Genomic DNA, 12,692 nt, shown 5'->3' with positions numbered 1-12,692 from the left:
TATGAAAAATGATCAAATTAATAGAATTTTATAATAAATAAATTTTTAAGAAGGTTTATTAGTATTAAATCATATTTTTGCACTTGACACTTGATAACAAGATGTATATATATATATATATATATATATATATATATAGATTTCAAAAAAGATAACATTAATATTTTAAATAAAATAAAGTTAAAAAATAAATAAATAATTACAAAATACAATATCACATATATCTATTGTATAGCACCTTTACACACATATAGATATATATATATATATATATATATATATAATTTTATTTAAAATATTACAAAATCCACATGCAAATTACAAAAAACATCAAATTAGTTACAAACAAATTAACTCAAAATGAAATAATTGGGCTCTATTGTTTTTTTTTTTTTTTTTTTTTCTCAAAACCAATAGAGTACAATGATTCAAAATGAAATTGAAATATACAAACTGATAGATTCTTCACTCAAACCCAGCAATCACTGCAAAGCAACACAATAAGCAATTGTCCCAAATCTAGTTGTTACATACAAATGAGGCGGATAATGGAAAATGCCTCACTCACAAATCTGTCATCGTTAAAGGTATATTCTATTCTTTGGTGGATTGTAGTAATGAGGTGTTATTACTAGACCAGTTCATTGTCAAATCATTGGGCTCTATTGTTATTTTTCTTCAAAACCAATATCCCACATATCCTCCTATTGTGATGCCCACAAATGAATTTCAAAATTGGACAATATATGAGCAATCAATAATTGATTTCACCCCAAAAGACGAACCCAAATACACAGGAATCTCCATCCTCCTTACAAGGATCCCACCGCATTTTTCTAAAAAAAGGGAGAAAAAAATTTAAAAAACTCAATCACGTTTGATTTTTGAAAAGCATTTATTCTGTTCTGAGGTTTATTATAATGAGGATCAGGTCAAAAGCACGGAAAGAGCACGAGTGGAGAACGCATGGAACAGAGGGGACAGTAAATGGCGCACGATGTGGGGAACGCTCAATTGGACCTCTGCTGCAGGCACGAATCCGAAAAAGTCCAAATTGCCCCCACTCATTTGCCTTGGATGTTGCTCCGGGTTTTTCTTTGATCAAAATTCAATTGTGCGACGTTGGTTTGAACGATCTCCAAGTCTCCGAGTCGGTTAGTTTATTCGGTTGGCTGCTGTGATGTCCCAAAAAACTTCTGCTAATTTGTTTCTGCTGGTGATTTGTACTGCATTCTGGACTCATTCTGTAAGTGTTCTGCATCCAAATTTTTGACTTTCTTTTCTTTTCTGGTGGAGAGATCGAGTGAAGTTTTCTGGTATGGTATTTTGGTTGGCATTCTTGTTTATATTCCTGCGTTGAGCTGTTGTAGATTTTGAATTCACTTGCGAATTCTAGGTAAGGTGAAGTAGCGATAATGAGATTTTGATTGTGTTTGCCATGTTTTTGCAATGAACTTATGCAAATACTTTGGAGTCACGTCCGTGTAGCTGTTGTGTTGGCATTTTTTGAACTCTTTTAATGCTATTGTACTATTCTTGTGAAGTAATTCAATCTCACATGGTTTTGAGTTTTGTAGTCGAGGTCGAAACCCGATTGAATGTTCCTACTTTATCGCGAATAGTTTGCCTTGCAAGAAAACTAGGAGATAATTTTTGTGCTTTGGAAATTGTGCAATATGATTTGATATTATTTTTTCACCTTAACTATGTTGATCGAAGCTTTGAGTGGATGTGGATTCCTTCATGATTCTTTTGCAGATATCTTGTCATGGATAAGCTTGATATGAAGCATGTCAGCTTTTTGGTCTCTCAGATTAGAGATTTGTTTTTTTCCCCTAACTATTCTCACAAGTTTTGAAACTACCACCTTGCAGGTTTTGTTATTGGTTTTCTAATTGAAATTTAGACGGCGGTTTCGACCTTTGAAAATTGAAGCTATAGATTTACTTAAAACTGCATGAATGATGGAAACTTCAGCAATTTTGGATATTTGCACCTTGGCTTCATCAAATTTATCTAATTATTGTGAGCGAGATTCAAAGTTATGCAATGTTTGTAAATTTGACGTACTTAAGAGGATGGTGAAACACTAAAGGATTTGTGAAGCAAAATATTTGGTGTATTATTCCGAGAAATCCGGTGGCAATGGCGTTGGATTTAGAAACAGAAAGCTACTAAACGCAGCTGATATGCAGTCAAATAACTAGAACTGTAACTGTGGAATGGAAAGTGCTCCTTCACAGCGTGTATCAACTTCGGAGTAGTCATGGCAAGTTCTATTTGCCAATAAATTACAGAAAAGATCTTCCATAAAAAAGGCTAGGAAAAAATGTAAGAGCCATGCATCTACTTCATTCAACTCGAGGCCTGTCTAATCTCATGGCTCGTCAGCATCTCTTGAGAAAACTGCAAATCAGTAGTCGCATCACCGGCCTTCAGAATCTTTAGAGAAATGTTAAAGTAAATGAAAGATAAGTTAGAAGGTAAAAGATATTATCTTAGATAAGTTGCTAATGGTCAAAGGGCAGCAAAAAGATGAAGAAAAGTTACCAAGGTGGTGGCTAGGATTTTAAGTGGCAGCTAGGATTTAAAGTGTCGACTAGATTAAGAGGAATCTAGGGTTTAATTGGATGAAAGTAAGATGAATATTGGCCAAAATGGATGTAACCTCTACCTATAAGTAAAGGGTGTTGGAAGTGAGAGGTATGTCATTCCACACTTCTCTTGTATCTAACCTTGCAGATTTCTACTTACTTGTGTCTTGCTTATTGTGTTTCTTCAATAGATTATGGATCCACACACACTTTGTTATGCTATTCAAGTAAGTTGAAGTCATTTGCTAGTTGTTATTTTTGCATGGAATAGATCTTATGGTGTTTACTGATGTTAGAGATTGTATGATCTAATCTGGTGTTTTGACTTGTGGAGGTTCTGATTTGAACTTTATAGATCTCTTACATTAGTTTGAAGGTTATTAACTCCTAGGATTGAGTGATTAAGACCTTATACAAAGACCTTGATAGTGTCTTTGATTTTGTCATGAGAAAGTGAGTTTTATGAGTGGAAGAACTAGATGGTGAGATTGATTGGAGTTTACATGCTTGTTAGAAGCTTCAAAAGTTGATTTGGGAGTGTTTGGAGTGAAGAAACATTCATTTGTTCACAAGAGGGCATTCTGAGATTTTGCTAGTACAAAATTGTTTTAGTGATTTTAAGCACATAGAGACTCTTTTTTTTGATATTTTTTGATAGATCTCTTCTAAGACATGGCTTCAAGTGAGGGTGAAGGTTTGAGAGTGATTGAGAAGTTAGAGGTGACAATTTCTACCATTGGAAGGTCAAAATAGAGCTTTTGTTGGCGTCTTTGGACCTTTGGGACACTGTAGATGAAAGTGAAGAGCCTCCAAGCATGCATGCTGATGCTAAAGAGAAGAAGGACTTCATAAGACGTGAAAAGAAGGCTTTTGGCATGATTGCCATTAATTTAGATGAAGCCAACTTTTCTCACATCATCTCTTGCAAAGGACCAGCAGAAGCATGGAAGACTCTTTGTAACATATATGAGAGCAAGAACTTGTCCAATATCATCTTCACAAGAAGGAAATTCTTTACTTGTAAGATGGAAGAAGGTGAAGACCTCATGGCTCATGTCAACAAAGTAAAGGTCCTTGCTAATTAACTTATTATTATTAACAAGCCTTTAGAAGAAAGTGATATTGTCATGACCTTGCTTATGAACCTTCTCGAGTCCTACAACTACCTCATTATGGCATTGAAATCCATCAAAGTAAAAGAACTCACAATGGATTATGTGACGGCAAGACTTGCCTATGAAGTGACTAAGAAAAAAGAAAAAGAGCCCCAAAGTGAGGATTCGGCTCTCTTTTCAAGGCAAGGCAAGGGGAGTCATCCCAACCAATGTAGAAATGTGAGAACTTGCTTCATTTGTGGAAAACTAGGTCACTTTGCTCGAAATTGCTACAAGGTTAAGAAAGGAGATAGAAAAAGTGTAAACAATGCTCGTGATGAATATGAAGGTGATGATTATGCATTCATGGCAAGTGAAGGCACTTCCATGGCTGCCATGTCGAAGTGGATCATTGATTCTCGTGCCACCAAGCACATGACTCCATACAATTATTCATTTGACACTTATGAAGAGATTTCAATAATAAATATTGTCATGGGAGACAATGGCATAGTACAAGCTATTAGAATGGGCTCCATTGTTATAGAGATTGTTATGAAAGGCCAAACCAAGAGGATCAGATTGAAGGACGTCTTACATGTGCCAAAGATGAAGAAAAACCTCCTCTCAATGAGTAAACTTGTTTTACATGGTTGTAAAGTGTAATTTGATAAGAATGGATGTTTTATAAAGATATTGGAAGGAGATCATATTGCAAAGGGCTTTAGAGATGGCAACCTCTACTTCATCAAGTATAAGAAGGTGAATGGAGTTGAAATAGCAGTATTTGCTGAATTTCTTCAAGATCAAGACAAGTTTGGTATTTGGCATCAACGCCTTGGTCATTTGAATGCCAAGAGCATGGAAGAGCTCCAATCCATAGTAAGTGGCTTAGATCTTGGTCATATAAGCCACAATGCTATGATACTTGCTTGTAAAGGTTGTATTCAAGGCAAACAACAAAGGGCCTCATTTCCAAGTGGAGTTGCAACATGTGCAACCAAATTATTGGAGATTATCCATTCTGATGTTTGTGAACCTATGAAGATGCCATCAATAGGAGGTACAAGGTATTTTGTCACATTCATTGATGTCTTTTCAAGGAAAGTATGGATTTTCATCCTCAAAGCAAAGAGTGAGTATTTCACAAGGTTTAAGGAGTTTAAGACACTTGTGGAAAAGCAATGTGAATGCAAAATCAAGGTATTGCGTACAAATAATGGATGTGAATATATGTCAAAGCAATTCAATGATTTCTTAAAGTTACATGGTATTGCAAGACAAACCTCCACTCCTTACACTCCACAACAAAATAGAGTTGCTGAAAGAGCAAATTGGACCATTGCGGAGATGGCAATGAATATGCTTCATGCACAATACCTTGGACATGAGTTTTGGGCAGAAGCAGTGATGAATGCAATATACACAAGAAATAGTTGTCCTACAAGTGTACTTATATCAATGATGCCAAAAGAAGCTTGGAGTGGGAAAAAACCTTGTGTTTTTTACATAAGGACCTTTGGATGCATAGCATATGCAAAGATACTAGATTGTATGAGATCAAAATTTGATGCAAAAGTTTCAAAATGTGTATTTGTTGGATATTATGAAGGTACAAAGGCTTATAGGCTCATGTGTTTGAAGACTAAAAAGATCATCAAAAGACGTGATGTTGAGTTTTTGGAGCACAAGAGTACTTGTGAGCACTTGGAGATGTGTCCAAGTAGAAATAATAGTGTGTTTATGGACACATCTTCAAATTTAGCAAAGAAAGAAGAAGACAAAGACAATGATGGTTGTAAAGGTGGAAATGAAGATGAAGAGACAAAGAAGGTGGACAAGAAGGCCTCTACAATTGCTAAGACCAGTAATGAAGAACATGAAGATGTTGATGATAATAGTGATGAGGATTATGAATCTTTGAGTGAGAAAAGACTATCTTCAAAAGAAAAGAAGGTTGGAGGTGACCATGGAGTGCAACAAGTTGAGTCTTCTTCAAATGAAAGGAGATATCCTTTGAGAGATAGAAAACAATATGGTGAATGGTGGAAGGACCATATTTTTCCTCAAATAAGTAAAGAACATGCCAATGTTGCACTTCTTATTGATCCGTTGAGTTTATGTGATGCAATGAAGTCCACGGATGCTATGAAGTAGGAAAATGCTATGGAAGAAGAGTATAAATTACTCATGGACAATGGAACATGGGAATTGACTTAACTTCTACCAAATCGAGCTTCAATTGGTTGTAAGTGGGTATTTAGAACCAAAACGAATACAATGGATAATATTATAAGGTATAAGGCAAGATTGGTTGTCAAAGCCTACTTTCAAGTTGTTGGTGTTAATTTCAATGAGACATTTGCTCCCATGGCCAAATTCACCACCATTAGAACCATTGTAGCAATCCGGGCACCAATGGACTTGGAGATGCACCAAATGGATGTGAAGACGGCTTTCTTGAATGGAGAATTAGAAGAAGACATCTACATGGATCAACCTCAAGGATTTATTGAAGAAGGCAAACAACACCTTGTATGTAAGTTGAAAAAATCCTTATATGGGCTTAAGTAATCATCAAGAGCATGGTACCAACGTATCGACACCTTCTTTATGAATGAAGGATTTGTGAAGAGTGAGGTTGATCATTCCATGTATGTGATGCAATTAAAAGCCTTCTTGCTGATTGTTATTCTTTATGTTGATGATTTGATCATTTTGATCAATACTTTGAAAAAGATGGATTGATTGAAGGCAAATTTAGCAAAAGAATTTGAAATGAGTGATTTGGAAGAGCTCCACTATTACTTAGGTGTGGAATTTGTGAGAGATTGAGCTAAGAAGATCATTATATTGAGCCAAAAGAAGTACATTGAAGAAGTGTTGAAATGATTCAATATGAAAGAGTGCAAGTCCATTGAAACACCTTCAAAAATAAATTTGAAGTTGATGAAGCTCACGGATGAGGAATTTACTGAAGTTGAAGAAGAAATGAAAGATGTTCCATACAAGGCAGCAATAGGCTCACTTATGTATGCAATGGTTGGTACAAGGATGGATCTTGCATATGCAGTGAGTGTTGTGAGTCAACACATGTCAAAAGCTGGACCAATTCATTGAGCAACCATTAAGAGGATCTTGAGGTACTTAAAAGGCACTTTGAACTTCAAATTGTGTCTTGGAGGTGATAGTATTACATTGCATGGATATTGTGATGCTGATTAGGTTGGAGATGTAAATGATAGAAGATCAATAACGAGATATGTATATTTGTTGGAGTGGGAGCAATTTCATGGAATAGTAAGAGACAACCAACAATTGCAAGGTCTACAATGGAGGCCGAATACATGGCAGCAAGTCATGGTGCAATGGAAGCAATATGGCTAAGACAAGTTTTAGAAGACATTAGACTTGTGCAATTGGGAGCAACTCCAATGAAGTGTGACAATCAAGGATGCCTTGCTTTTGCCAAGAATCCAAAGCATCATTCAAGGACAAAGCACATTGACATTCAACATTACTTCATACGGAAGAAGATTGAGATGGGAGTAATTGACATGAAATATTGTGCAATGGAAGACATGCTTGCTGATTTACTCATAAAAGCATTGGTGAAGGATAGACATTATAAATTGACAAAGGAATTAAGTTTATTAGCCTTTGACCAATAGCAAAGTGGGAGTGTTAAAGTAAATAGATGATAAGTTAGAAGATAAAAGATATTATCTTAGATAAGTTGCTAATGGTCAAAGGGTAGCAAAAGGATGAAGGAAAGTTATCAAGGTGGCGGCTAGGGTTTAAAGTGGCGGCTAGGTTAAGAAGAATCTAGGGTTTAGTTGGATGAAAGTAAGATGAATACTAGCCAAAATGGATGTAACCTCTACCTATAAGTAAAGGGTGTTGGAAGTCAGAGGCATCTCATTCCACACTTCTCTTATATCTATCCTTACTGATTTCTATTTACTTGTGTCTTGCTTATTGTGTTTCTTCAATAAGAAATGAAGCATGTGTTTGGATATTACAGAGGATACAAGGAGGCAAAACAGAAGAGCATCTCTTGCCATGTTTGCGGCAGCAAGCTATGTTTCTTTGTTGCTTCCAACTATAGCATCAGCTGTTGAGCTGCTCAAAATCAATTTTTCCGATCCCATAACCTCCATCGAGGTCATGGAATAGCAGTTTACAGAAAACTTACGGAAAGAACTTGAGGCAGAGATAATGATTCAGGGCCAAGTATGGGGGATTGCCAATGTTAATGCAACCGCTATTCCACCAGCTCAAAGCGAACAACCTCTGAAGGTTGCATCAGTATCAACTCAAGGTAGGAATATACCACTTGGATTGCTTCAAAGAGCAGATGAAGATTCGTTTCGAACTTGGAAAAACTTAGAAATAGGATTAGAGCTTGAGGGTGAGGATTTGCCTGTGCCTCTAACTCGACCTGTGACCCCTCCGTCGCCAGTAAAGGAGGTTGTAGCTGCGTCGATGGCCGTGGCGGTGGCTGGATCTGTTGCTGGGGCAGCATCCACGGCTGGTCGTGCGGTTGCTTCATCTGGGGTACTGCTGTTGCAACATCCTTGACAGCATTGCAGCAATCTCTTCTTCCTGTCTCAAGATTTCTAGCTAGAATAGCCCAACACTTGGGAGGTGGAGGCGTGGCTGGAGCGGTGGGGGCAACGATCGTCTATCCGCTAGATACCATCAAAACTCGAATGCAAGCTCAGAACCTGGTCCGTGTTTCATGATGTTGTCTCGTTCCTTTGTCCAACTTCAAAGAATTTTACGAATTTTCCTTTCAAATCCGCATTAGGTGTGATAGAGACGTGCACGGTAAGCGTTTTATAGGAGTTCGATTTAAGAAACATAGTTTGAAAAACTTATGAATGATCTTGTGCGCACAGGATGGTGACGAACTTCAATACAAAGATGAGATTGATTGCTTTAAGCAGCTTGTTATTAAGGAAGGGCCAGCGTCTCTCTACAGCGGTCTGGTACCGCAACTCTTGGGCATAGCTCCTGAGAAGGTATTTTATTTGATTCACTTTGCGAAGATTGTTATATTTTTGTACCCATTTTCTTTTGCATTGCTAAATGACCGAGTAGTTGCGAGGCTCTCTTGCTCTCTTCCTCTCTCTGGTGCTCTTGCACACAGGAAGGACTGATGGTTGAAGCTTAAGATGCATGTGTCGCCCAAGACTTGAGGAACATTTTTCGATCTTTATCTTTTGAGGATGTCACAGGCTATGAAGCTGACAGTAAATGAGGCATTGTTGAGTAGCCTTGAAACAATGATGCCTGGTTCACGTTTATGGGCGTTGGAATTTATCGCTGGAGGGGGTGGAGGTGCTTCTCAGGTATGGCAATCACATCCCACAAACACTTTCATATTTAAATCCTTGTGATACTAATTGTGCAACCTCCGTTACTCTTTTTTCGTCACGAATTTCTTTTCGCTCCATGCATTAATATTAGAGCACCTGAACCTTATTTGACAAAGACACAGCACTGAAACCCGTATCTGCGTTGTTTGCTCAAGGTGGTATTCACAAACCCTATGGAAATTGTTAAAGTTCGACCTCAGACTCAAGAAGAGGGTGCACCAAAGAAATCCTTCTGGTCTATCGTGAAAGAACTCGGAGTCACCGGTCTTTACGAAGGTGCAAGTGTTGCCCTAGCCCGTGATGTTCCAAGCTCCGCCATCTTCTTTGCTACTTACACACTGTTACGTCAACTCTACACTGAACAAAGTTTTCTTGCTGGAGCCATCGCTGCTATACCTGCCACTATTTTGGTCACTCCTATGGATATCATAAAAACTAGACTTCAGGTATGCTTGCGAAGACCCGGCTCACATCTTTTTGTACATACTTTTTTATCGATACTTTTGCAACCTATCTTGGTGTAATGTTCAAATTGCCGCATGTGTTTAAATTCACTGAGCGTCTTTTAGAACCTTGTATGCAAGGAATGGAAGCATCGTTTTTCAGATTGGGATTTGCGTTTTGTAGAAAGAACCTGCACCAGGAGAGCCACTATATGCTGACTGGTGGGAATGCTTGCAAGATATTGTAAATAAAGCGGGACCGCAAGCACTTTTCAAAGGCAGCCTACTGCATGTTCTACGAACAAGTCCTCAGTTTGGTATCACACTGATGCTTTATGAGATCTTGTGCGACAGGTCATGAGCTCGTGAACTCTGGCCTCAAAAGGTTTGATAGTTAAATTACTGTCCTATTCATTCATCTATGCAATTACGACTATGGGAACCTCCCCGGCTATGGAATCCTTGAAACTTACTGCACCTGAACATACAAATACAGAGGTGACTGACCAAGTGCCTCGTGTGCCATATGGTAGGAACTGTCTATTGTAGTTTAACCCATTTGAAAAACATCAAAGGATCCTTTTGATTAGAGTGCTGACCCTTGATAGTGGCCTGTACCCCAATTCTTCTGTGCACTATTCCTCCACTTCGGAAACCATTTGTAATTTTTTTCGGATAAAGTCACACTCGTCTTGCGCTTCGGTTTCATCCAGTAACATCTTCACCTACTGTGGACCTCGGTATTTGGGGAGGGCCACATCAATATGGATTTTATTGTGTTCACTCTGGGTATCTCTAACACCCTAGTAGGAGATGAAGAAGGCGAAATATCAGAATTCGATCAGGAAGAACCTACTCTAGTTCAAAGTATATTTTGCATCTAAAGCATTCCTCATCCCACAAGACCTTCTCTCACAGTGACTGCCTTCTGATATCGTTAATTTACAACAGGCGATAAGTTTTCTTTTGGAATCATGGCACTGATTCATATTCCTCATTTTGAAGTTCACATCAAAATCTAATACTCAGTATAGAAGCTTGACCCTGTCAACTTGCTACTTTCGAAGAGACAAATATTCTAGAATTTCTGAGTGATGGGAAGAAGCGATTTGATCACGGATGACTATCTAATTGGCAGTTTAGCGGTTTTGTTCAGCATATGTATTCAGAGGACAGTACAAAGTTGTGCATTGAATCACAGACGATGTTGGTAAAAATATTGCTCGAATGGATGTGTGAACACAAGAAACAATTTCTTTCGTTGGAATACTAGCACATTCATACCCATCAAGTAGTGAGGAAGTTCTAGTAAAAAAAGAAGTTCTGGAGGTAAGAACTGGGAGTAAACCTGGTTCCCTGGGCCCACAGTGAAGTTGGAGGCAGCCTGCAGGTTCTGGATTGCATGACCGCGGAGTGTGAGCTCCAAACCCTAATTTCGTCCTACGTGACAAGGTTCTGTTTGCAAAAGACATTGCTTTAATTGTGCTTGCGTTTTGCTGTTTTCCTTAGAGCTCTTAGTTACAAGTCGTGTCACCATGCAGGCTGCAAGGTCATCGACGCTGAGAGCCCTTCATTCGGCTGTGTTGCAGCATCTGCGGGTGCAGCCTGCGCAGATTGGTTCCACATGGGGTCTTTTTAGAGCCATCTCTGCCGAAGCGCACGCACAGGGGACTTGTCTAAGTCGTAGCCAGGTCGCGGATCGCGTACTCTCAGTCCTGAAGAGCAGCGCCAAGGTTGATCCTCTGACGGTACGTTCGCGCTTCTCACTTGCGGTTTAGGGTTCTGTATTGTGGGTTGTCTGAAAGAAGATAGTGATGAAAGGGCATGTGAGCAGGTACTAATGAGGCACTGAATTTTGATCCGGAATAATCAATGCCCAAAATTTTCTTTCTTCTTCGACTTTACTTTGGATGCTAGTCGATCGTTGTTTTAGTGTTGGAACGGCTTATTCAACAGGTATCAGAGACAGCCAGCTTTCAAAACGATTTGCAACTTGATACGTTGGATCAAGTGGAGATTATGATGGCAATTGAGGACGAATTTGCGTTGGAGATACCTGATGCAGATGCTGATAATATGAAGTCGACAAAGGATGTCATAGAGTATGTTGTATCCCACCCGCGAGCTAAGTAGGCTATAACTTTTTTCTCTTTGTTATCCTCACAGCATTGATAGTGAGGAGGCAAACGGACTTTTTAGTTGCCAGCCTACTTATGGGTCGAAACAAATGGCGTCAGCCGGGATTTGGGGATTTATCATTCTCTTTGACCGTTGTATTGAATTTTGAACATAAGTGCGCGCTCAATTGAGCGTCACATTCAAGGTTTCCTCTCAACGTGAGGATAATGTTGGAGTGTAAGAATTTCACTTGTTAGTTGGATTGAGTGCAGCATTTGTCGCCTTATAGCTCCTCTTTTAGCTTTGAAATGGGCCTTCTTTGACTGGTGGTTGGGAGAGGTGAATAGTCTAGTGTGAATTGTCAGCATTTGGCGAAGATGATTTTATCAGCATCATTATAATTTAGTGCATCCGGGTATTTGCTAGTATTAGATCTTCAAAATAATAGAAGCCCAAGGTATGGTATCAAGCAGGATAGTTTTAAAGGTGGATTTGCTAAAGCCTATTCATGATGTTATTTACCTTTTTGATGTTTCTTCTGAAAAGTTAGAAGTGAAAGTGCATTGCAGAACTTCTGGTTGCTGACCCTCAGCAAACTAGCAGGCAGCATTTCCCATACATTTGAAGCTTTCAAAAGCCTTGACATCTTTTTTAGGATAGGAGAGAAGATTTCAGACACCAAATTTTTGACGACATTTTCTTGCTTACAACCATGCAAGACATTTACTTGATCAGAAGTGTAGATGCTGTGGCAATTAAAGACAGTACAAGAGAGAATGTTGGATGAAAGAGTGATAAAACTTTCAAAAGAAATTGTCAATATAAAAAGCTGGAGAAGAAGAAGATGAGACATTTGTCACCAAAGAGTGACAAAATGTGTTGTATTAATTTGAGTATTTCTTAGCATATGGTGGTAAAATTGAAATTGGTTTTAATAGTTTGTAATTCTTAATTAAATAGTATATATAAAAGGAAGAGTGAAGACTTCTTCATTCTTATCAATTCATTTCTAGCTTCTAATCTAGTTTCAAGAGTCTATAGCTTTTTTGTCTTAGCAATAGC

General features: G+C 38.3%; 2 protein-coding genes across 2 annotated transcripts; both read left to right on the top strand.

Annotated features, from left to right (window-relative positions):
* Nucleotides 1-920: 920 nt before the first annotated feature.
* On the top strand, nucleotides 921-10,224 carry LOC112276622 (uncharacterized). The gene is made up of 7 exons (XM_024508082.3): nucleotides 921-1,154; nucleotides 7,868-8,009; nucleotides 8,105-8,418; nucleotides 8,590-8,712; nucleotides 8,929-9,042; nucleotides 9,225-9,515; nucleotides 9,697-10,224. Exons 1-7 carry the CDS (start codon nucleotides 921-923, stop codon nucleotides 9,871-9,873), a joined length of 1,395 nt encoding a protein of 464 aa, XP_024363850.3. The 3' UTR covers nucleotides 9,874-10,224.
* Nucleotides 10,225-11,002: 778 nt separating this feature from the next.
* On the top strand, nucleotides 11,003-11,847 carry LOC112276321 (uncharacterized). The gene is made up of 2 exons (XM_024507524.3): nucleotides 11,003-11,260; nucleotides 11,469-11,847. The coding sequence occupies exons 1-2, from the start codon at nucleotides 11,048-11,050 to the stop codon at nucleotides 11,643-11,645; spliced, it is 390 nt and encodes a 129-aa protein (XP_024363292.1). The 5' UTR covers nucleotides 11,003-11,047; the 3' UTR covers nucleotides 11,646-11,847.
* The last annotated feature ends 845 nt before the right edge of the window (nucleotides 11,848-12,692 follow it).

The sequence above is a fragment of the Physcomitrium patens genome, chromosome 24, assembly GCF_059467195.1.
Source record: "Physcomitrium patens ecotype Gransden chromosome 24, ASM5946719v1, whole genome shotgun sequence".
Taxonomy (NCBI): Eukaryota; Viridiplantae; Streptophyta; class Bryopsida; order Funariales; family Funariaceae; genus Physcomitrium; species Physcomitrium patens.
This window is presented reverse-complemented; position numbering and strand designations above follow the sequence as displayed.